The sequence below is a fragment of the Coregonus clupeaformis genome, chromosome 1 (genome assembly GCF_020615455.1).
Source record: "Coregonus clupeaformis isolate EN_2021a chromosome 1, ASM2061545v1, whole genome shotgun sequence".
NCBI classification, from domain to species: domain Eukaryota; kingdom Metazoa; phylum Chordata; class Actinopteri; order Salmoniformes; family Salmonidae; genus Coregonus; species Coregonus clupeaformis.
In genome coordinates, this window is record NC_059192.1 from 39,553,659 (window position 1) to 39,578,321 (window position 24,663).

General features: G+C 43.6%; 1 protein-coding gene across 1 annotated transcript in view; it reads right to left on the reverse strand.

Annotated features, from left to right (window-relative positions):
* Positions 1-52: 52 nt before the first annotated feature.
* LOC121575405 overlaps positions 53-24,663 on the reverse strand; it is a 55,491-nt gene continuing 30,880 nt past the window's right edge. The window contains exons 5-10 of the mRNA XM_045222875.1: positions 8,328-8,388; positions 7,046-7,049; positions 6,400-6,546; positions 830-916; positions 361-478; positions 53-162 (exon numbers count right to left, since the gene is read on the reverse strand). Of these exons, the coding sequence (XP_045078810.1) occupies positions 53-162; positions 361-478; positions 830-916; positions 6,400-6,546; positions 7,046-7,049; positions 8,328-8,388 (527 nt within the window). The remainder of the gene's footprint in view (positions 163-360; positions 479-829; positions 917-6,399; positions 6,547-7,045; positions 7,050-8,327; positions 8,389-24,663) is intronic.

Below are 24,663 nucleotides of genomic sequence, written 5' to 3' on the forward strand. Positions count from 1 at the left end.
AATCCTTGGTACGGATTCCTGAGTGGCAGCATGCCTTCCTGTGGTCATAGAGTCAGCCAAACCAGTGGTTGCCCATACACTCCCTGTTCCACTCCACAAGACAGATCCAGCACCACTCAAACTTACACTGGGCAGGGGGGCACACCATGTGCATACAGCCCCCTGGGAACACAGTATAGAAACACAACATTACAGACAGGCAAGAAGGAGAAATCTATTATACAGTTTTGTTCCCACTGCAGAGGGTAGTGTTAAGGGCAAAATAAAAATGTAGCTATAGAACATAATGTGTATATATTGGAATAAGGATCAGAGAATGGATGGAGAGAGATGGAGGGATGGAGAAACAGAGTGCCTTACCACTCTTCTCCACAGGGACCTTGCAATGTGGACATGGGCGGGTGGTCTCATCTATAGTCTCCAGGGGGGCATGCTCCCACTGAGCCTGAAGAGCTGCCTCATCGTCCACTACATAACCCTGGGAGGGGGGGCAAGGGAGAGAATAAAGAGAGGCGAGACCGGGGGTGGGGGTGGAGAGAGACAGGGAGTATTTCTTGAGTGAATACAATGAATGGTGTGCAAAATGGTGGTTGATTTAGGATTGCCATCTTGTGGCATGTTTTAAAACTCAAGTCATACATAATGCATAAAATATCTCTAAATTCATATTTACTCACAACTCTGAATTATGAACTGTTACAAGCCATTACAAGTGTGTTTCAGAGCGTTCCCTCTTCAGTGTTGAGATACTAATGCTGGTTATGTCGACAGTAGGGGGCAGCAGAGACAATGCATCAGTGAGCAGCACATAGCTGATTGGCTCAGTTACCTGCACAGCTCCTCCTGTGACAGGTGCTGACCTCACACAACATCTCCCCTCATGGAACCCCTCCTTACAGTCACAGCAGAACACAAACTCAAGGAGACACACAACACGTTGCCTGAATAACATTATCCATTTAGTCACACTGAAAACCTGAACTGGGATCCATCTTAATAGTCTATAGTGGCTCCCTTTCCTTTCCAATGGATGTCAGCCATGAATTTGCTTTCATCGTTCTAGTCCCATCACATCACTGCAGATGAGGGAAACGAGTCGTGGAGAGGAAGCCATCTTTGACTATTGAGATGCACCCCTGGTTTCAAGGCATCTAATGACCGGCTGCATTTTCTCTCACAGGTTGTATACAAGTTCCTAAGCTAGACACTGGGTGGTGCTATCTCTCTATGCTCCCCCACTAGCAGCCACCCAACCTGCATGTGAAAGTCTAGAAGATGCTTTGTATTTTTAGCTAGACTGCATCTTTTGGAGCGCAACAGTGATTTTGCACTTCATCGAAGGGGCTTGTTGTTGTTTTTTCCTTATATTATCTTCTGTTTTTAAGTGTGGCAGATAGCAGATCTCCTCTCAGGGTCTGGGTGACAGACACCTCTTTGTTTCCAAACTCCTGCATGGTGCCGCCTGTGATGAGACGAGGGGAGAAGAGGAGCGCTTCTGACAGGCGCTTTCTTCCTCCCCCTCCCTCGTTCTTTCCCAGTCTTCCCTCAATGAGCCTCCATCACCATCTTCGGCAGAAAATTCTGAACAGTCGCTTCATCAAACGCCCGTGGCGTCTTCGCAAAAAGCTTGTCTGAGACACACAGCGATGTGCAGGACTCAACACTATACTAAACTGTAGCACAGTGACCTGATTGTACTTTTTAATGCTTTACTGCAACATTCACAGTAGCTTGCCTTAAGTCTCAATTCAGCAGAAGCGTCATATCACTATAACAAACTCAAATTGAAAACTGTTTGACGGCTAGAGCCTATCTACAAAAGCCTATGACCAGGGTTCTGTTCTTCCTGATCAGGTCACTTGGTCAGCAAAAAAAGACTAAGTCTTTTGTCTAGCTAAGTTGGGTTGGGTGGGGGGTGGGGGTGAGGGTTGAGTGTTGGGTTGAGGGGTTGAGGGCTGGCCAGTGGGTGGGTTGCATGGATGGTACAGAGACAGAGCTGCCCAATGGAGTGTGGAAGACACATGAGTGGGTGTAGCAGGGCTCCGGTGGCTGATAAACCCATTTCCCCTCGCCTCCCTCCACTGAGCAACACAACGGATCACAGTACCCCAGACAGCACCCTCAGAGGACAAACATACACTGACACAAACAAATACATGGTCACACTAACAGGCCCTCACGCACCAGCCCATTGGCCAGCTGGGTGTTTAGCCTTTGGTGATTGGAACACCCACCCACCCACTCAGCCACACACACACACACACACACACACACACACACACACACACACACCTGACAGACTGACATAGTTTTGTAGTGTAGGTTCAGGACACTGCAGAGTCTGTCTCAGTACAGAAGCATGTGGCACATGTGAAGGTTTGAACTAAGTGTGACAGCAGCTCTGTGAGAGAGCTTACTGATGAAGTGCCAAAGTCATCCCTGACACCATTACTTTCTCTCCATCTCCCTCTTCATCACTCTCTCTCATAAGAAGAAAGCCTCTGACTCTCACACAATCACGTCACTCAAGACACAAGACATAAAAACACTCTCTTGCTGTACATCGGCTAACTAAAATTACACAGACACACAAAAGTCTCAAGGGAATATTGCATGATTATCTCTCTAACACGAACAGACACACACACACACAGACACACAGTATAAGAACACCTACACATACCCTGCAGTTCTCCCTATCCACCCCTAAACCCCTCCACTGACTGAGTTCAGATTCTGTGCTGGGGCCTGTATAATCTCATCCCCCTCTAATTGCAACCGAGAGCCGGCTGGTGGACGAGACGAGGACCTGCATGGTCCAGAGAGATAACCAGTCCTATTGCATGTTTACAGGTCGCCTCTCCTGACCACAGAGTCTATTTGAGCCTACGGCAGCAGCCGGGTCCGCCAGGGCCTATCTGAGTTGTACATCCTGCCAGAGCTGCAGCAGGTGGCTCCTAAAGCTCACAAACACTAGCAGGGAGGACATAAAAAAGACAGGGACGGGGGCAGTATTGATTTATGTACAGTTCCAGTCAAAAGTTTGGACACACCTACACATTCAAGAGTTTTCTTTATTTGTACTATTTTCTACATTGTAGAATAATAGTGAAGACATCAAAACTATGAAATAACACATATGGAATCATGTACTAACCAAAAAAGTGTTAAACAAATCAAATTTTAGATTCTTCAAAGTAGCCACCCTTTGTCTTGATGACAGCTTTACACACTCTTGGCATTCTCTCAACCAGCTTCATGAGGAATGCTTTTCCAACAGTCTTGAAGGAGTTCCCACATATGCTGAGCACTTGTTGGCTGCTTTTCCTTCACTCTGCAGTCCAATTCATCCCAAACAATCTCAATTGGGTTGAGGTTGGGTGATTGTGGAGGCCAGGTCATCTGATGCAGCACTCCATCACTCTCCTTGGTCAAATAGCCCTTACACAGCCTGGAGGTGTGTTTTTGGATCATTGTCCTGTTGAAAAACAAATGATAGTCCCACTAAGCGCAAACCAGATGGGATGGTGTATCGCTACAGAATGCTGTGGTAGCCATGCTGGTTAAGTGTGCCTTGAATTCTAAATAAATCACAGACAGTGTCACCAGCAAAGCACCCCCACACCATCACACCTCCTCGTCCATGCTTCACGGTGGGAACTACACATGCGGAGATCATCCATTCACCTACTCTGCGTCTCACAAAGACACGGCAGTTGGAACCAAAAATCTCACATTTGGACTCATCAGACCAAAGGACAGATTTCCACCGGTCTAATGTCCATTGCTCGTGTTTCTTGGCCCAAGAAAGTCTCTTCTTCTTATTGGTGTCCTTTAGTAGTGGTTTCTTTACAGCAATTCGACCATGAAGGCCTGATTCACGCAGTCTCCTCTGAACAGTTGATGTTGAGATGTGTCTGTTATTTGAACTCTGTGAAGCATTTATTTGGGCTGCAATTTCTGAGGCTGGTAACTCTAATGAACTTATCCTCTGCAGCAGAGGTAACTCTGGGTCTTCCTTTCTGTAGCGGTCCTCATGAGAGCCAGTTTCATCATAGCGCTTGATGGTTTTTGCGACTGCACTTGAAGAAACTTTCAAAGTTCTTGAAAGTTTTTGTATTGACTGACCTTCATGTCTTAAAGTAATGGACTGTTGTTTCTCTTTGCTTATTTGAGCTGTTCTTGCCATAATATGGACTTGGTCTTTTACCAAATAGGGCTATCTTCTGTACACTCCTGAGTGGCGCAGTGGTCTAAGGCACTGCATCGCAGTGCTAACTGTGCCACTAGAGATCCTGGTTCGAATCCAGGCTCTGTCGCAGCCGGCCGCGACCAGGAGACTCATGGGCGGCGCACAATTGGCCCAGCGTCGTCCAGGGTAGGGGAGGCAATGGCCGGCAGGGATGTAGCTCAGTTGATAGAGCATGGCATTTGCAACGCCAGGGTTGTGGGTTCGATTCCCACGGGGGGCCAGTATAAAAAAAATATGTATTCACTAACTGTAAGTCGCTCTGGATAAGAGCGTCTGCTAAATGACTAAAATGTATACAGTGGCTTGCGAAAGTATTCACCCCCCTTGGCATTTTTCCTATTTTGTTGCCTTACAACCTGGAATTAAAATGGATTTTTTGGGGGTTTGTATCATTTGATTTACACAACATGCCTACCACTTTGAAGTTGTGTGTGTGTGTGTGTGTATATATGTGCATGCATGCGTGTCTCACCATGCATCCCAAACCGTTGCTGAGCAGACACAGGATCATCCTTCTGTCGTCCTCAGGTATCAGGCCTCCTCCACAGCCAAGGGCTGGACACAACACTCCTCCCATCTGGAGTAGGCCCTCCTCTGCTGCATACCGCTGGTACTGCTTCTACTGATACACTCAGAGAGAGATTCAGTAGTTACTTCATTAGTTATCCAACTATTTATTAATTTCTGCTTTGGCAATACAGTATTTCATGTCTTTAAGTCTTTAAATGAGAGAAAGATATAAGAAGAGAGAGAGAGAGAGAGAAGCAGGTACACATTATACAGTTTATACACACAACCACAGACACACACACAGCATTATGAATACTTTTGCAAGGCACTGTACCACCCCTACCTTGTCACAACACAACTGATTGGCTGAAACACATTAAGGAAAGAAATTCCACAAATTAACTTTTAACAAGTTACACCTGTTAATTGAAATGTATTCCAGGTGACTACCTCATGAAGCTGGTTGAGAGAAGGCCAAGAATGTGCAAAGCAGTCATCAAGGCAAAGGGTGGCTACTTTGAAGAATCTAAAATAGAATTAGTTAAACACTTTTTTGGTTACTACATGATTCCATATGTGTTATTTCATAGTTTGGATGGATGTCTTCACTATTATTCTACAATGTAGAAAATAGTAAAAAATAAAGAAAAACCCTGGAATGAGTCGGTGTGTCCAAACCTTTGACTGATACTGTATGTGGAGTCTGTAAGAGAAGCCAGCTCACCAATATCCCACGGCCTTGAGCACATCAACCCCCCTGAAAGAGAACTGCATCTCGGAGAGTGTTAAAGTGATAGGACCCCCCTCTTATAGTAGCAGCCTGACACCTATAAAGGGTTTATCTGCTTCCCCCAGACCTCTGGATGGACTGGAATGCACGCGCGCGTTCATACACACACACAGCGACAAACACAGGCGCACACACACAAACTCTTTCTCTCTAGATCTCTTTCTCACTTTTAAAAACAGCAGTCTTGAGAGACAGATATCTCTTTAAAGGCAAGGAGACTCCTGTGGCTCCAATAAATGAATCTTGTTTCCTAAGCTAGGCTGCTGTTTCCATTAGTGGAGCCAGAGACAGAGAGAGAGAGAGAGAGACAGAGAAAGAAAAAGTGTGTGAGAGAGAGAGAGAGAGCCCTGTAATGACGTGTGTTGATGTTTGCAAACATGCAATCAGTCAGCACTAATGAATGGTGAACTACATCCTAATCTTTAATCGACTGGCTAATTAGAGAACATCATGCAAATTGTGTCATAATTACATCTTAATTGTATTATGATTGCATTTGCGTGATGGAGGGCAGGGAGGGGCGTTGCTGATGGAAACACCAATCCGAGAAGAGATGGGGAGGGGTCAAGGGTCAGGGTACCCAATCTAAATTAAGGGCAGTGAACAATAGTAGAAGAACATTCAGAGAGGGAGAGCTCTACATGTTTATTTAAATTGTTTTGTAAATACATTGTGAGTGTGTGTGTGTGTCTTTTCATGTGTTGTGTGGTTGCATGTGTGTGTGTGTGTGTGTGTGTGTGTGTGTGTGTGTGCTGTTGCTGCGCGTGTGTGTGTGTATGTATGTGTATGTGTATATATATATATATATATATATATATATATATATGTGCATGGATGCGTGTCTCACCATGCATCCCAAACCGTTGCTGAGCAGACACAGGATCATCCTTCTGTCGTCCTCAGGTATCAGGCCTCCTCCACAGCCAAGGGCTGGACACAACACTCCTCCCATCTGGAGTAGGCCCTCCTCTGCTGCATACCGCTGGTACTGCTTCTACTGATACACTCAGAGAGAGATTCAGTAGTTACTTCATTAGTTATCCAACTATTTATGAATTTCTGCTTTGGCAATACAGTATTTCATGTCTTTAAGTCTTTAAATGAGAGAAAGATATAAGAAGAGAGAGAGAGAGAGAGAGAGAGAGAGAGAGAGAGAGAGAGAGAGAGAGAGAGAGAGAGAGAGAGAGAGATAAAAGGTGCATTCATGCACAAGCAGGTACACATTATACAGTTCGTACACACAACCACAGCATTATTATGACCAGACACATAGTCATGCTAATTGTGTTTGTGACAAAGGCTAATTGCCTTCTTTAATGCATGCCTCAATTACATTTTAGTCATTTAGCAGATGCTCTTATCCAGAGCAACTTACAGTTAGTGAGTGCATACATTTTCATACTGGCCCCCCGTGGGAAACGAACCCACAACCCTGGCGTTGCAAGCGCCATGCTCTACCAACTGAGCTACAGGGTACACTGTTCATCAATCACATATCTGCATAAACGGCCAGCTCTGGGAGGGGCTTTTAACCATCCAGTTCACACAACTTAAAGGGATACTTCAGGATTTTTTTAATGAAGCCCTTTATCTACTTCCCCAGAGTCAAATGAACTTGTGGATACCATTTTTATGTCCCTGCGTGCATTTTGTAGGAAGTTGTTAACTAGCATTAGCACAATTGCTAACTAGTGTAAGCGCAATGACTGGAATTCTATGGTAACTGCTATTATGCTAGTAGATACCATAGACTTCCAGTCATTGCTCTAGATCTAGTTAGCATTGGCTCGCGAAACTACCTCTACATTTCTCCATACTGGATGCAGAGAGTTAATCTGACTCTTAATCTGACTCTCGTGAAGTATAAAGGGCTTCAATGCCAAAACCTCGAAGCATCCCTTTAAGCTTTCAGAATGGAGTGTTTCACTGAGTGATGGAGCCACAGGTCACCTTTAGAGTTGATTAAGTATTCAGATTTAGAATTCAAAGCCATGCCAATGACTCATGCAATAGAAGCATGGTTTCATTAGTTCATTATATTTATTATGGCAAACGTGATAATACTATGTTGGAGTAAATTGAAATAATGTTGAAGAAAGTGTGTTTGCCTGAAGAGTCTCAGGAGTGAATGGCAGAAAATAGAAAAACAGGCTTATGGTCATTTTTATTGGTGAGATATTTCAAAGAACACTACTTCCCAGTGGAAGTATAGAAGTGTTGAAGATCAGGATAGTATGGGGCCCTAAAATTCAAATCTGGACCTCGAAGCCAGTTCCACTGCTTTTTGTTTTTCATTCTTCCCCTCTAATCAGGGACTGATTTAGACCTGGGACACCAGGTGGTGCAATTAATTATCAGGTAGAACAGAAAAAAAACATCAGCTATGGACCTCGTAGGGTAAGATTTGAATACCCCTGGTATAGAGGGTGAATAAAGTGTATTGAGCGGTAGAGTGGAGAGAATTAGATGCTCCCTTTTAAAACCCTCTCGTCCACTCCGAGGAAGAGAATGACTCCTGCTCTCCCTGGCTGAGGGGTTGAGGGATGGATGGAGAGAGAGGTGTTGCTCCATAGGCTGTTTGGAGCTGTGGCACCAGAGGAGACAATTAAAGGAGTGTCAGATGTGACAATGTGACAGAGACCAGGGGCAGATTTCCCATGTGACCTGAGTGAGACAGGATGGCTGAGGTTGAGGCTGGGTGGAGGTAGAGGTAGGGATTCTAGTTTCCCTCTAGATAGGAGTTTGGGGTGGGGTTGTTTGTTTGTTTGGGTACACTGTTCATCACAGAGGGCCCAGAAGTGATGCAACTCCGTTATGAGAGAGTCTGGACAGCCAGCTAGAGACAAAAAGAGAGTGAAGAAAATTGGGAAAGAGAGAGAAAGAAAAAGAGAAGGGGAAGGAGATAGAAAGGGAGGAGAGAGATTGATCATCGTCAATGAGCAAAACAAACACTGTCATTTGTGCCACACAACACGTAGACACCCACACACTCATTGGAAAAAGGCGGCGTGTAAGACTCCATATCCAGCACAGGTCTAACTGTGAGAGACAAGGACCCTCATCACAGCCCAGAAATTCCCACGAGAAGCAGAGTAGTAGAACATCAATGGGATGTTGTGTCCTCCATATAGCTGTCCTCCATATAGCTGTCTGAAATCTACATAGGACAATCACACGCAGCAAATGGACTGTGACACAGGTGTGTGTATGTATGTGTGACCAACCAGGCGTGTGGGGTCCTCTATCCTCTTTTAACAAGCTGGGTATAATTATGTGGTCCCCTTCACAGGTAAATTGTGTGCTTTGGACCAAAGGCTTCTCCTTGGAACTACACAGCCAGGGGCGGAGCTTCAATGGGTACCGCGTACCCATGGCAGCCAATGAGAGGGGCCCACAAGAACGTTTGTCATATTGCAAGAAATGGTCACAAGCAGAATACAATTCTATTATGATTTTGTTGTTGTTGATTTCTATATTTAGTTTACAAAATAGGTATTTTGGCATTGATAAGTAATATATATCTGCATTTGTTTAACACTAGAAAAGCCTGGCCTCGACGGACACCCCTTTGAGCCAATGATGAGTCTTTTGGATGTCAACATTCTAACAGTCTAATAAATACATTTCATAATGCAAACCCAAAAATAATAATTTAGTTGTGTTCATGAAGGTCTTAAGTAAGATTATAATACAAAATAAAATGTATGTTAAAGAACACAATAGCATTTTCTTCAGTTTGTGTAACTGTAGGCTATATGAACAAATGAAAAACCACTAAAACACCACAATTCAAGTATAATATAATATGCCATTTAGCAGACGCTTTTATCCAAAGCGATTTACAGTCATGCGTGCATACATTTTTACGTATGGGTGGTCCCGGGGATCGAATCTACTACCCTGGCGTTACAAGCGCCATGCTCTACCAATTGAGCTACAGAGGACCACAAGTGTTAAAATCTATTAAACAAACACCATCACAAAGATCATTAATTGTAAATGAGTTACGGTAGGTCTTAAAGAACATTATTCATTTCAAAACAACAGAATGGCATATTGTTTTGTTTAAATATGCAGTATTACTGTGCTTTGAGTATTGAGAGTGCAGGTACAGGGAGTGCAAGGAATTGTGATAATTCTGCCAAAAATATATAGGCTATTTTGAAATAGAGCTCAAGGGGTAATTTTTACGAGTTGTTTGGCAAGGATAGGTGATTTGGAAACCACAGAATGTTCTTTTTCTGATACTATATAGACATCAAAATGTGATTCTGTAGAAGCTAAATGTGTCATTCTTTTTGGCGTTGCTTCCTTGCCTCTGTGTCAATTCCTAGCTGCACTTTTCATCATATTCTTCAGATAGGCCTACAATTTAACAATCAATTAATATTCTCAACCATCAGACTATTGTCAATTTAATTTCATCTTTAGGCTAACTCTATTATTAGCCTATATATCAGCAGCGCGCAGGCAGAGCAGTCTTACAGCCGCCTGAAGTTGATTAAAACTTTTAAATAAAGCGCCTCTCTTACCTTGCAATTGTTTTTGTTGAATGAGAAATTACAGAGAATATTGATGTGGACAAAGTGATAGACAACTAGAAAGTAGCATTCTGATTTGGCCGCGTCTTGGGAGCTGGCCAGAGAGAGACAGTGCTGAAATGTTTTTTTTGTTGGTATTTTGATAATCCTGTTCATGAATCCTTGATGAATCCTGTTAAATGTGTACCTTTATAGCCTAATGTTACCCCCCTGCCCTATGTACATAGACATGGAACACTGGTCCCTTTAATAATGGAACACTGGTCACTTTAATATTGTTTACATATTCTAGTCAAGGCCATCCTATTCAACTATTGCTGTACACATACTATTCAATCCAAGTATTCTTCAGATATACTATATACTATTCTATCCACATACTATCCATAATGCCTATACAGTTGAAGTCGGAAGTTTACATACACCTTAGCCAAATACATTTAAACTCAGTTTTTCACAATTCCTGACATTTAATCCTAGTAGAAATTCCCTGTTTTAGGAATTTGTGGAGTGGTTGAAAAACTAGTTTTAATGACTCCAATCTAAGTGTATGTAATCTTCCGACTTCAACTGTACATCCCATCACACATACAGCTGATGTTGGAAGTTTACATACACTTAGGTTGGAGTCATTAAAACTCGTTTTTCAACCACTCCACACATTTCTTGTTAACAAACTATAGTTTTGGCAAGTCGGTTATGACATCTACTTTGTGCATGACACAAGTAATTTTTCCAACAATTGTTTACAGACAGATTATTTCACTTATAATTCACTGTATCAAAATTCCAGTGGGTCAAAAGTTTACATACACTAAGTTGACTGTGCCTTTAAACAGCTTGGAAAATTCCAGAAAATGATGTCGTGGCTTTAGAAGCTTCTGATAGGCTAATTGACATCATTTGAGTCAATTGGAGGTGTACCTGTGGATGTATTTCAAGGCCTACCTTCAAACTCAGTGCCTCTTTGCTTGACATCATGGGAAAATGAAAAGAAATTAGCCAAGACCTCAGGAACAATTTTTTTGACCTCCACAAGTCTGGTTCATCCTTGGGAGCAATTTCCAAACGCCTGAAGGTACCACGTTCATCTGTACAAACAATCGTACACAAGTATAAACACCATGGGACCACGCAGCCGTCATACCACTCAGGAAGGAGATGCGTTCTGTCTCCTAGAGATTAACATACTTTGGTGCGAAAAGTGCAAATCAATCCCAGAACAACAGCAAAGAACCTTGTGAAGATGCTGGAGGAAACCGGTACAAAAGTATCTATATCCACAGTAAAACGAGTCCTATATCGACATAACCTGAAAGGCCGCTCAGCAAGGAAGAAGCCACTGCTCCAAAACCGCCATAGAAAAGCTAGGCTATGGTTTGCAACTGCACATTGGGACAAAGATCGTACTTTTTGGAGAAATGTCCTCTGGTCTGATGAAACAAAAATAGAACTGTTTGGTCATAATGACCATCGTTATGTTTGGAGGAAAAAGGGGGTCCTTGCAAGCCGAAGAACACCATCCCAACCGTGAAGCACGGGGGTGGCAGCATCATGCTGTGGGGGTGCTTTGCTGCAGGAGGGACCGGTGTACTTCACAAAATAGATGGCATCATGAGGAAGGAAAATTATGCGGATATATTCAAATACCAGTATGCATTCTACAAAAGGTGGAATAGGATAAATATGATAATAACACAACAACTGGTGGCAGTAGCTAACTAGCCAGCTAACCTCTGTAGCTAGCCAGCAAACTAGCAAGCAACGCTAAAGGGATTGCAAATGGGTTAGCATAAATCGTTTTTCTAAATATTAGCTAGCTAGCTAGCATTTATGAGGCCAGCAAACACATTCCTCACACGCTAGCAACGTATTTCCTCCAACGTTTTAATGAAAAGGTGCCTCTCGGTCCCAAAACACACATTTTCTGGAGACTTGTGGGAGGAGTGCTGATGAAATCGCCCACTGTATGCGCTTTCGGTAGCCTGATTGAGTCCAGACTGAGGAGAAATCTGCAGTCAATGCATCCCTGACCACCTCCTGAAGTGGTCAGCCAGATCTGAACACAATCAGACCACAAAGCGACCCGTCTTTTCAATGCGATCTTTGTATTCTGATTGCAGAAGTCGCATGTAAGTGTCAAGTGTAGACACGACCTCAGTTAGACAGAGTGTGTGTGCAGGGTTTTACTTTGAAATGGCTTATACAATGCATTGCAACTGGTTGCAATGGCTTTATTTTAGAACTACATCAGAGCCAAGTGATACTCTTGCTCTTATCAAAGTGTAATTATTTTATATTACAAATTACAATATATACTTTACTGATAGAGATGATACATCATGTACCGATGATAACAAACCATTCCAGCCCCTCCACATCCTCTGACGCCCGTCTTTTCCCTTTAGCCGTACAAGCTCAATGCGGACGTCTAAAGGCAATTTTACACACTGTTATGAAGGGATCAATAAACTAACGAGCACAACGGTTAAACAACAGTCATTAAGGAAGTGCAGAGTGAATTGATTTGACACTGAGAGAAGCTGATCTTCTTCTTAACTGGTTGTCCTTTCAGTTGAGCAGCAGAGTGGACTCCATCTGTATCTTTAATTGCATTTAGACAAAAGTCACTGTCTGTTTTTTTCCTTCTTCCTCTTTTTCACATTCCCCCATCGGAACCTTCCTTCCCAGCTCGGGCTCGACGTGATTAGCGTTCGTCGGATGGATTTGTATAAGCACAGTGAGACAACCGCGGCAGCGCTGTGGCGTACGAGACTCCAGAAGAGACTAGCGACATTAGCATGATGGAGCCTACAGGGCCCTACCTACAGCTAACTGTGTCTGTGTAGGAGGCTCCACTGATCAGCTCCTTACAGAGAAACATGGACAGTTGAAGGTTGGACACATACAATTACATACAGTATTAGAACTAATAGGATCACTGTCATTGTACACAGGTTTCCTATGGGCCTAGTACTTACTCTGTCCTAGGGTCCCCAGACCTGGGCTAGCGTAAGTCCTTTTAGTGCAGCATCTTGGTTAATGTGGATCTGGCCTGAAATCTGAGATTACAAGAGCTGCTTGTTTGCCAAGGGACTCTTATTGTTTATGGGGTTGTTGGCTGGGGGGGATGTATGGCTTTGAAAGGACAGAGAAGCCAAGTCATTAATCTAACTGTCCGTACCACTCTATACATCTGATCCAAGAGATGAGATTCCCAGAGAATCAACTCCTACAGCACTGATATCAACTACTACAGCACTGATATCAACTCCTGCAACACTGATATCAATTCCTGGGGTCAGGAATGAAATGACTTCACTGTGCTGAAGGAAATCAACATCGAGAGAATGGAGTTGCCATCACAGCTACACACACACACCCTCACACACACACACACACACACACACACACACACACGGAGATAATCTGTTCACCCACACTGCGTCTCACAAAGACATGGAGGTTGGAACCAAAAATCTCAAATTTGGACTCCAGACCAAAGGACATAATTCCACCAGTCTAATGACCATTGCTTGTGTTTCTTGGCCCAAGCAGGTCTCTTCTTCTTATTGGTTTCCTTTAGTAGTGGTTTCTTTGCAGCAATTCGACCATGAAGGCCTGATTCATACAGTCCCCTCTGAACAGATGATGTTGAGATGTGTCTGTAACTTGAACTCTGTAAAGCATTTATTTGGGCTGCAATTTCTGAGGCTGTTAACTCTAATGAACTTATCCTCTGCAGCAGAGGTAACTCTGGGTCTTCCATTCCTGTAGCAGTCCTCATGAGAGCCAGTTTCATCATAGCGCTTGATGGTTTTTGCGACTGCACTTGAAGAAACTTTCAAAGTTCTTGAAATGTTCCGTATTGACTGACCTTCATTTCTTAAAGTAATGATGGAATGTCGTTTCTCTTTGCTTATTTGAGCTGTTCTTGCCATAATATGGACTTAGCCCTATTTGTTAAAATACCATCTTCTGTATACCCACCCTACCTTGTCACAACACAACTGATTGGCTCAAACATATTAAGAAGGAAAGAAATTCCACAAATTAACTTTTAAGAAGGCACACCTGTTAATTGAAATGCATTCCAGGTGACTACCTCATGAAGCTGGTTGAGAGAACGCCAAGAGTGTGCAAAGCTGTCATCAAGGCAAAGGGTGGCTATTTGAAGAATCTCAAATATAAAATATATTTTGATTTGTTTAACACTTTTTGGCTTACTACATGATGTATGTTATTTCATAGTTTTGATGTCTTCACTATTATTCTACAATGTAAAAAATAAAGAAAAACCCTTGAATGAGTAGGGGTGTCCAAACTTTTGACTGGTAGTGTATATATGTGTACAGTTCAAGTCGGAAGTTTACATACACCTTAGCCAAATACATTTAAACTCAGTTTTTCACAATTCCTGACATTTAATCCTAGTAAAAATTCCATGTCTTAGGTCAGTTAGGATCACCACTTTATTTTGAGAATGTGAAATGTCAGAATAATAGTAGAGAGAATGATTTATTTCAGCTTTTATTTCTTTCATCACATTCCCAGTGGGTCAGAAGTTTAAATACACTCAATTAGTATTTGGTAGCATTGCCTTTAAATTGTTTAACTTGGGTCAAATGTTTCAGGTAGCCTTCCACAAGCTTCCTATAATAAGTTGGGTGAATTTTGGCCCATTCCTCCTGACAGAGCTGGTGTAACTGAGTCAGGTTTGTAGGCCTCCTTTCTCGCACACGCCTTTCCAGTTCTGCCCACAGATTTTCTATAGGATTGAGGTCAGGGCTTTGTGATGGCCACTCCAATACCTTGACTTTGTTGTCCTTAAGCCATTTTGCCACAAATTTGGAAGTATGCTTGGGGTCATTGTCCATTTGGAAGACCCATTTGCGACCAAGCTTTAACTTCCTGACTGATGTCTTGAGATGTTGCTTCAATATATCCACATCATTTTCCTTCTTCATGATGCCATGTATTTTGTGAAGTGCACCAGTCCCTCCTGCATCAAAACTACTTCTGTAATACATCCACAGGTACACCTCCAAGTCAAATGACACAGCTGGTCCTGCTCACACTGCCCTACCCTATGCTTTGACTTCTTTCTCCCCCCTCTCTCCAGATGAAATCTTGCGACTTGTGACGGCCGGCCGCCCAATAACCTGCCCGCTTGACCCTATCCCCTCCTCTCTTTTCCAGACCATTTCTGGAGACCTTCTCCCTTACCTCACCTCACTCATCAACTCATCCTTGACCGCTGGCCATGTCCCTTCCGTCTTCAAGAGAGCGAGAGTTGCACTCCTCCTCAAAAAACCTACACTCGATCCCTCCGATGTCAACAAATACAGACCAGTATCCCTTATTTTCTCTCCAAAACTCTTGAGCATGCCGTCTCTAGCCAACTCTCCTGCTATCTCTCTCAGAATGACCTTCTTGATCCAAACCAGTCAGGTTTCAAGACTGGTCATTCAACTGAGACTGCTCTTATGTGTCACAGAGGCTCTCCGCACTGCTAAAGCTAACTCTCTCTCCTCTGCTCTTATCCTTCTAGACCTATCTGCTGCCTTTGATACTGTGAACCATCAGATACTCCTCTCCACCCTCTCCGAGTTGGGCATCTCCGGCGCTGCTCACTCTTGGATTGCGTCCTACCTGACAGGTCGCTCCTACCAGGTGGCGTGGCGAGAATCTGTCTCCGCACCACATGCTCTCACCACTGGTGTCCCCCAGGGCTCAGTTCTAGGCCCTCTCTTATTCTCTCTATACACCAAGTCACTTTGCTCTGTCATATCCTCACATGGTCTCTCCTATCATTGCTACGCAGACGACACACAATTAATTTTCTCCTTTCCCCCTTCTGATAACCAGGTGGCGAATCGCATCTCTGCATGTCTGGCAGACATATCAGTGTGGATGTCGGATCACCACCTCAAGCTGAACCTCGGCAAGACGGAGCTGCTCTTTCTCCCGGGGAAGGACTGCCCGCTCCATGATCTCGCCATCACGGTTGACAACTCCATTGTGTCCTCCTCCCAGAGTGCAAAGAACCTTGGCGTGACCCTGGACAACACCCTGTCGTTCTCCGCTAACATCAAAGTGGTGACCCGATCCTGCAGGTTCATGCTCTACAACATTCGCAGAGTACGACCCTACCTTACACAGAAAGCGGCACAGGTCCTAATCCAGGCACTTGTCATCTCCCGTCTGGATTACTGCAACTCGCTGTTGGCTGGGCTCCCTGCCTGTGCCATTAAACCCCTACAACTTATCCAGAACGCTGCAGCCCATCTGGTGTTCAACCTTCCCAAGTTCTCTCATGTCACCCCGCTCCTCCGCACACTCCACTGGCTTCCAGTTGAGGCTCGCATCTACTACAAGACCATGGTGCTTGCCTATGGAGTTGTGAGGGGAACGTCACCTCCTTACCTTCAGGCTCTGATCAGACCCTACACCCAAACGAGGGCACTACGTTCATCCACCTCCGGCCTGCTAGCCCCCCTACCTCTGGTCTGATGAAACAAAAATAGAACTTTTTGGCCATAATGACCATCATTATGTTTGGAGGAAAAAGGGGAAGGCTTGCAAGCCGAAGAACACCATCCCAACCGTGAAGCACGGGGGTGGCAGTATCATGCTGTGGGGGTGCTTTGCTGCAGGAGGGACTGGTGCACTTCACAAAACAGATGGCATCATGAGGAAGGAAAATGATGTGGATATATTGAAGCAACATCTCAAGACATCAGTCAGGAAGTTAAAGCTTGGTCGCCAATGGGTATTTGAAATGGACAATGACCCCAAGCATACTTCCAAAGTTGTGCCAAAATGGCTTAAGGACAACAAAGTCAAGGTATTGGAGTGGCCATCACAAAGCCCTGACCTCAATCCTATAGCACATTTGTGGGCAGAACTGAAAAAGTGTGTGCGAGCAAGGAGGCCTACAAACCTGACTCAGTTACACCAGCTCTGTCAGGAGGAATGGGCCAAAATTCACCCAACTTATTGTGGGAAGCTTGTGGAAGGCTACACAAAACATTTGACCCAAGTTAAACAATTTAAAGACAATGCTACCAAATACTGTGCAACTGAAAATAAAACAGAGAGATTCTTGACACAATGGGCAAAAAACTAAAAAAACTCCAACTATACTAACGTGACCTCTAATTACTTCGAAATGACACTCCAGGTCGTACTATCAATTTGCTATCAACTTGCTGCTCTACTTTCCATGTACATAACATGGAATATTTGAATGTTTGCATGACCAAAGTGGTGATCAAAGGTGTTGACCTATTAATAACAGACTAACCTGGGGTTTATTCACCAGGAACCAAACGGACGAAACGGAAGCAAACAGAAGCAAACAGAACGAAACGAGGAGGGACCTACCTGAATTTGTCCAATAAAAACTATTGTTTTCCGTTGCAAAACGTTTAGCAACTGTTTGCAACTAATGAATACAGCCCTGGCCTGACTATCTGGTCGCACAATGATGACCTCACTAATGTTTACCCATCAAAACCATAGAGATCTATCTATTTGTATGGTGAAAGCCACCCTAGGTAGTCACCCTTAACTAGCTACCTTACATAACCCAGAGATCATAACAGGCTTCCTAGTTGGCGCTGTGTTGTTTGTCGGTCTGTAACTAAGCCATCTAATGATAGATGGTCTAATGACCACAAGGCCTGTCTGTCAGCACAGACAGTATGCTGACTGCAGAGCAGCCATACCTAATGACCCAGTTAATAAGCCCACTGTTAGAGATGAGATGGCTTATTCTACCAGGCTGAGTCCGTCACACACTGACTGGGTCTAGATTTCATCTACATAGAAAGGACTGAGAGGACGGGGGTCTAGCACCGCTGGAGAATTGAATAGAATAACCCTTGTGAATAAAAGGTTCTAGCCTTCCCTGTGTTGTTTGAACTCTCCTTTGAGATGGAAGGGTTAGGTCCAAGTGTTAATAGCATCATTTGAAGAAGAACATTTGAATATACAGTACCAGTCAAAAGTTTGGACACACCTACTCATTCAAGGGTTTTTCTTTATTTTTACTATTTTCTACATTGCAGAATAATAGTGAAGACATCAAAACTATGAAATAACACATATGGAATCATGTAGTAATCAAAAAAGTGTTAAACAAATCAAATATGTTATGTTTGACATTCTTCAAAGTAGCCATCCTTTGCCTTGATGACAGCTTTGCACACTTTTGGCATTCTCTCAACCAGCTTCATGAGGTAGTCACCTGGAATGCATTTCAATTAGCAGGTGTGCCTTGTTAAAAGGTTAATTTGTGGAATTTCTTTCCTTTTAATGCGTTTGAGCCAATCAGTTGTGTTGTGACAAGGTAGGGGTGGTACAGAAGTTAGCCCTATTTGGTAAAAGACCAAGTCCATATTATGGCAAGAACAGCTCAAATAAGCAAAGAGAAACGACAGTCCATCATTACATTATGTTACCACCCATGGCTACATCCCTGCCCAGTCATGTGAAATCCATAGATTAGGGCTTAAGGAATTTATTTCAATAGACTGATTTCCTTATATGAACTGTAACTGAGTAAAATCATTGAAATTCTTGCATGATGCGTTAGTATTCAGACCCCTATACCTTTTTCACATTGTTACTTTACAGCCTTATTCTAAAATGTATTAAATTGTAGTTTTTTTCATCAATCTACACACAATACCCCATAATGACAAAGCAAAAACACGGAAATATTCAATTTACATAAGTATTCAGACCCTTTACTCAGTACTTTGTTGAAGCACCTTTGGCAGCGAATATACAGTGGGGAAAAAAAGTATTTAGTCAGCCACCAATTGTGCAAGTTCTCCCACTTAAAAAGATGAGAGAGGCCTGTAATTTTCATCATATGTACACGTCAACTATGACAGACAAAATGAGAAAAAAAAATCCAGAAACTCACATTGTAGGATTTTTTAATGAATGTATTTGCAAATTATGGTGGAAAATAAGTATTTGGTCAACTTCAAACAAGCATGATTTCTGGCTCTCACAGACCTGTAACTTCTTCTTTAAGAGGCTCCTCTGTCCTCCACTCGTTACCTGTATTAATGGCACCTGTTTGAACTTGTTATCAGTATAAAAGACACCGGTCCACAACCTCAAACAGTCACACTCCAAACTCCACTATGGCCAAGACCAAAGAGCTGTCAAAGGACACCAGAAACAAAATTGTAGACCTGCACCAGGCTGGGAAGACTGAATCTGCAATAGGTAAGCAGCTTGGTTTGAAAAAAATCTACTGTGGGAGCAATTATTAGGAAATGGAAGACATACAAGACCACTGATAATCTCCCTCGATCTGGGGCTCCACGCAAGATCTCACCCCGTGGGGTCAAAATGATCACAAGAACGGTGAGCAAAAATCCCAGAACCACACGGGGGGACCTAGTGAATGACCTGCAGAGAGCTGGGACCAAAGTAACAAAGCCTACCATCAGTAACACACTACGCCGCCAGGGACTCAAATCCTGCAGTGTCAGACGTGTCCCCCTGCTTAAGCCAGTACATGTCCAGGCCCGTCTGAATTTTGCTCTAGTGCATTTTGATGATCCAGAAGAGGATTGGGAGAATGTTATATGGTCAGATGAAACCAAAATATAACTTTTTGGAAAAAACTTAACTCGTTGTGTTTGGAGGACAAAGAATGCTGAGTTGCATCCAAAGAACACCATACCTACTGTGAAGCATGGGGGTGGAAACATCATGCTTTGGGGCTGTTTTTCTGCAAAGGGACCAGGACGACTGATCCGTGTAAAGGAAAGAATGAATGGGGCCATGTATCGTGAGATTTTGAGTGAAAACCTCCTTCCATCAGCAAGGGCATTGAAGATGACACGTGGCTGGGTCTTTCAGCATGACAATGATCCCAAACACACCACCCGGGCAACGAAGGAGTGGCTTCGTATGAAGCATTTCAAGTTCCTGGAGTGGCCTAGCCAGTCTCCAAATCTCAATCCCATAGAAAATCTTTGGAGGGAGTTGAAAGTCTGTGTTGCCCAGCGACAGCCCCAAAACATCACTGCTCTAGAGAAGATCTGCATGGAGGAATGGGCCAAAATACCAGCAACAGTGTGTGAAAACCTTGTGAAGACTTACAGAAAACGTTTGACCTGTGTCATTGCCAACAAAGGGTATATAACAAAGTATTGAGAAACTTTTGTTATTGACCAAATACTTATTTTCCACTATCATTTGCAAATAAATTCATTAAAAATCCTACAATTTGATTTTCTGGATTTTTTTTCCTCATTTTGTCTGTCATAGTTGACGTGTACCTATGATGAAAATTACAGGCCTCTCTCATCTTTTTAAGTGGGAGAACTTGCACAATTGGTGGCTGACTAAATACTTTTTTTCCCCACTGTAGCCTTGAGTCTTCTTGGGTATGACGCTAAAAGCTTGGCACACCTGTATTTGGGGAGTTTCTCCCATTCTTCTCTGCAGATCCACTCAAGCTCTGTCAGGTTGGATGGGGAGTGTCGCTGCACAGCTATTTTCAGGTCTCTCCAGAGATGTTAGATCAGGTTCAAGTCCGGGCTCTGGCTGGGCCACTCAAGGACATTCAGAGACTTGTCCCAAAGACACTCCGAGCGTTGTCTTGGCTGTGTGCTTAGGGTCGTTGTCCTGTTGGAAGCTGAACCTTCAGCAGAGTCTGAGGTCCTGAGCAGGTTTTCACCAATGATCTCTCTGTACTTTGCTCCATTCATCTTTCCCTCGATCCTGACTAGTCTCCCAGTCCCTGCCACTGAAAAACTTCCCCACAGCATGATGCTGCCACCACCATGCTTCACCGTAGGGATGGTGCCAGGTTTCCTCCAGACGTGATACTTGGCATTCAGGCCAAAGAGTTCAATCTTGGTTTCATCAGACCAGAGAATCTTGTTTCTCATGGTCTGAGAGTCATTAGGTGCCTTTTGGCAAACTCCAAGCGGGCTGTCATGTGCCTTTTACAGAGGAGTGGCTTCCATCTGGCCACTCTACCATAAAGGCCTGATTGGTGGAGTGCTGCAGAGATTGTTGTCCTTCTGGAAAGTTCTCCCATCTCCACAGAGGAACTCTGGAGCTCTGTCAGAGTGACCATCGGGTTTTTGGTCACCTCCCTGACCAAGGCCCTTCTCCCCCGATGGCTCAGTTTGGCCGGGCGGCCATCTCTAGGAAGAGTCTTGGTGGTTCCAAACTTCTTCCATTTGAGAATGATGGAGGCCACTGTGTTCTTGGGGACCTTCAATGCTGCAGAAATGTTTTGGTACCCTTTCCCAGATCTGTGCCTCGACACAATCCTGTCTCTGAGGTCTACGGACAATTCCTTCGACCTCATGGCTTGGTTTTTTCTCTTATATACACTGTCAACTTTGGGACCTAATACAGACAGGTGTGTGCCTTTCCAAATAATGTCCAGTCAATTGAATTTACCACAGGTGGACTCCAATCAAGGATGATCAATGGAAACAGGATGCACCTGAGCTTAATTTCGAGTCTCATAGTAAAGGGTCTGAATACTTATGTAAATAAGGTATTTCTGGGTTATATTTGTAATACATTAGCAAACATTTCTAAAAACCTGTTTTTGCTTTGTGATTATGAGGTGTTGTGTGTAGATTGATGAGGAAAAACATTAATTTTATCCATTTTAGAATAAGGCTGTAACGTAAACAAAATGTGGAAAAAGTCAAGTGGTCTGAATACTTTCCGATTGCACTGTATATGTATTTTAAACAATCCAAAATACATATGTAATGGCCAGTCCCTTGTTGATGCATTAGCCCATGGGGCCAAGCTGGAAGGGCCTGCATGGTTTGTATCCTTCATATTATGAGGAGTGTTTTTTTACATCCATGTTAAAGACAGACGCAATTCTGGACAAGGTCAGGCTTTTGACAAATGAGTTCCATTACCGACGTTCACCTTTTCCTCCTGGCTCAAAGTTAGCACGGCGACTGTCTACTAAAGCTCAGGCAAGTGTTGTTTACACGTGATTTCTAATTGCCCCTGTGTAACAAATGACACAGTCTCCTTCCCCAGCCCAAACCCCTTGTCAGGAGGACATCACACACATTATTCCCCAGGAATCAACACTGTCTGTCTACACACACACTGTTTAAAGTTTTGGAAGGTGTGTGTGTGTGTGTGTGTGTGTGTATGTGTGTGTGTGCATGTGCGTGTGTGTTGAAGGTTAAACTAGACAAGGGAGGATGTTTTAGTTGAAGTTTTAGTCATTAGTTGAATTAAATTAGATGCGCCTGCCGCTGAGAAACATGCAGGAGAGAGAGCGCCCTGGGATCACACTTGTCTGAAATAGGAGCAAGAAGCTAAATAAGATAATTTTTAGAGGGAAGGAGGGAACACACACCTGAGAGATACACGTTCATCGCAATAGGACTACACAAACCTACACTCAATTGTGTCAAATATTCATTTTTGAAGTCACACTGACACATGCAAGAGAGCGATAAGAGGGGACATTGTCTCTTACTCACACAAAACACACACACTGACACATACACGCAGGTAGCCTAGCGGTTAAGAGTGTTGGGCTAGGAACCAAAAAGTTGCTGGTTCGAATCCCCTAGCCAACTAGGTGAAAAATCTGTCGATGTGCCCTTCAGCAAGGCACTTAACCCTAATTGCTCCTGTAAGTCGCAATGGATAAGCGCATCTGCCAAATGACTAAAATGTCAAATGTATGGCATACCAGTTGAGGTATATCAAACCTTTGTTGATGTACTCAGAGGACCGTTACTGGCATGTTTAACCACTCCTATAAAAATGGTAGATTATCAGATACTCAACCAGAAGGTCTGATTTCACTATTACTGAAACAGGACCCAGATGGTTAATATAAAGATCCAGTCCATTAAAAAAATTGGAGGCCCCTTACACTTCAGTGTTGTGATGCAAAATGCATAGCGCATAGAATTAAAAAGGTATTGTCAGATATTATTCATCCTAATCAGTCTTTTACATGGACGATACATTGGAGATAATATAAGACAAGTACTGGAAACAATAGAACACAATGAAAAATCTGGGAAACCAGGCCTGCTTTCATAGCTGACTTTGAAAAGGCTTTTGATAAAGTACGACTGGAATTTATATATAAATGCCTGGAATATTTCAATTTTGGAGAATCTCTTATTCAGACCCCTTTACTTTTTCCACATTTTGTTGTTACAGCCTTATTCTAAAATTGATTAAATATATTTTTTCCTCATCAATCTACACACAATACCCCGTAATGACAAAGCAAACACAGGGTTTTAGACATTTTAGCAAATTTACTAAAAATAAAAAACTGAAATATCACATTTACATAAGTATTCAGACCTTTACTCAGTAATTTGTTGAAGCACCTTTGGCAGCAATTACAGCCTCAAGTCTTCTTGGGTATAACGCTACAAGCTTGGCACACCTGCATTTGGGGAGTTTCTCCCATTCTTCTTCACAGACCCTCTCAAGCTCTGTCAAGTTGGATGGGAAGCGTCGCTGCACAGCTATTTTCAGGTCTCTCCAGAGATTTTCGATCGGGTTCAAGTCCGGGCTCTGGCTGGGCCACTCAAGGACATTCAGAGACTTGTCCCGAAGCCACTCCTGCGTTGTCTTGACTGTGTGCTTAGGGTCGTTGTCCTGTTGGAAGGTGAACCTTCACCCCAGTCTGAGGTCCTGAGCTCTCTGGAGCAGGTTTTCATCAAGGATCTCTCTGTACTTTGCTCCATTCATCTTTCCCTCGATCCTGACTAGTCTCCCTGCCGCTGAAAAACATCCCCACAGCATGATGCTGCCACCCCCATGCTTCACCGTAGGGATGGGGCCAGGTTTCCTCCAGATGTGACGCTTGGCATTCAGGTCAAAGAGTTCAATCTTGGTTTCATCAGACCAGAGAATCTTGTTTCTTATGGTCTGAGAGTCCTTTAGGTGCCTTTTGGCAAACTCCAAGCGGGCTATCATGTGCCTTTTACTGAGGAGTGGCTTCCGTCTGGCCACTCTACCATAAGGGCCTGATTGGTGGAGTGCTGCAGAGATGGATGTCCTTCTGGAAGGTTCTCCCATCTCCATAGAGGAACTCTGGAGCTCTGTTAGAGTGACCATCGGGTTCTTGGTCACCTCCCTGACCAAGCCCTTCTCCCCCGATTGCTCAGTTTGGCCGGGCGGCCATCTCTAGGAAGAGCCTTGGTGGTTCCAAACTTCTTCCATTTAATAATGATGGAGGCCACTGTGTTCTTGGGGACCTTCAATGCTGCAGAAATATTTTGGTACCCTTTCCCAGATCTGTGCCTCGACACAATCCTGTCTCTGAGCTCTACGGACAATTCCTTCGACCTCATGGCTTGGTTTTTTCTCTGATATGCACTGTCAACTTTGGGACCTTATATAGACAGGTGTGTGCCTTTCCAAATCATGTCCAATCAATTGAATTTAGCACAGGTGGACTCCAGTCAAGTTGTAGAAACATCTCAAGCATGATCAATGGAAACAGGATGCACCCGAGCTCAATTTCCTGCCTCATGGCAAAGGGTCTGAATAAGGTATTTAATCTT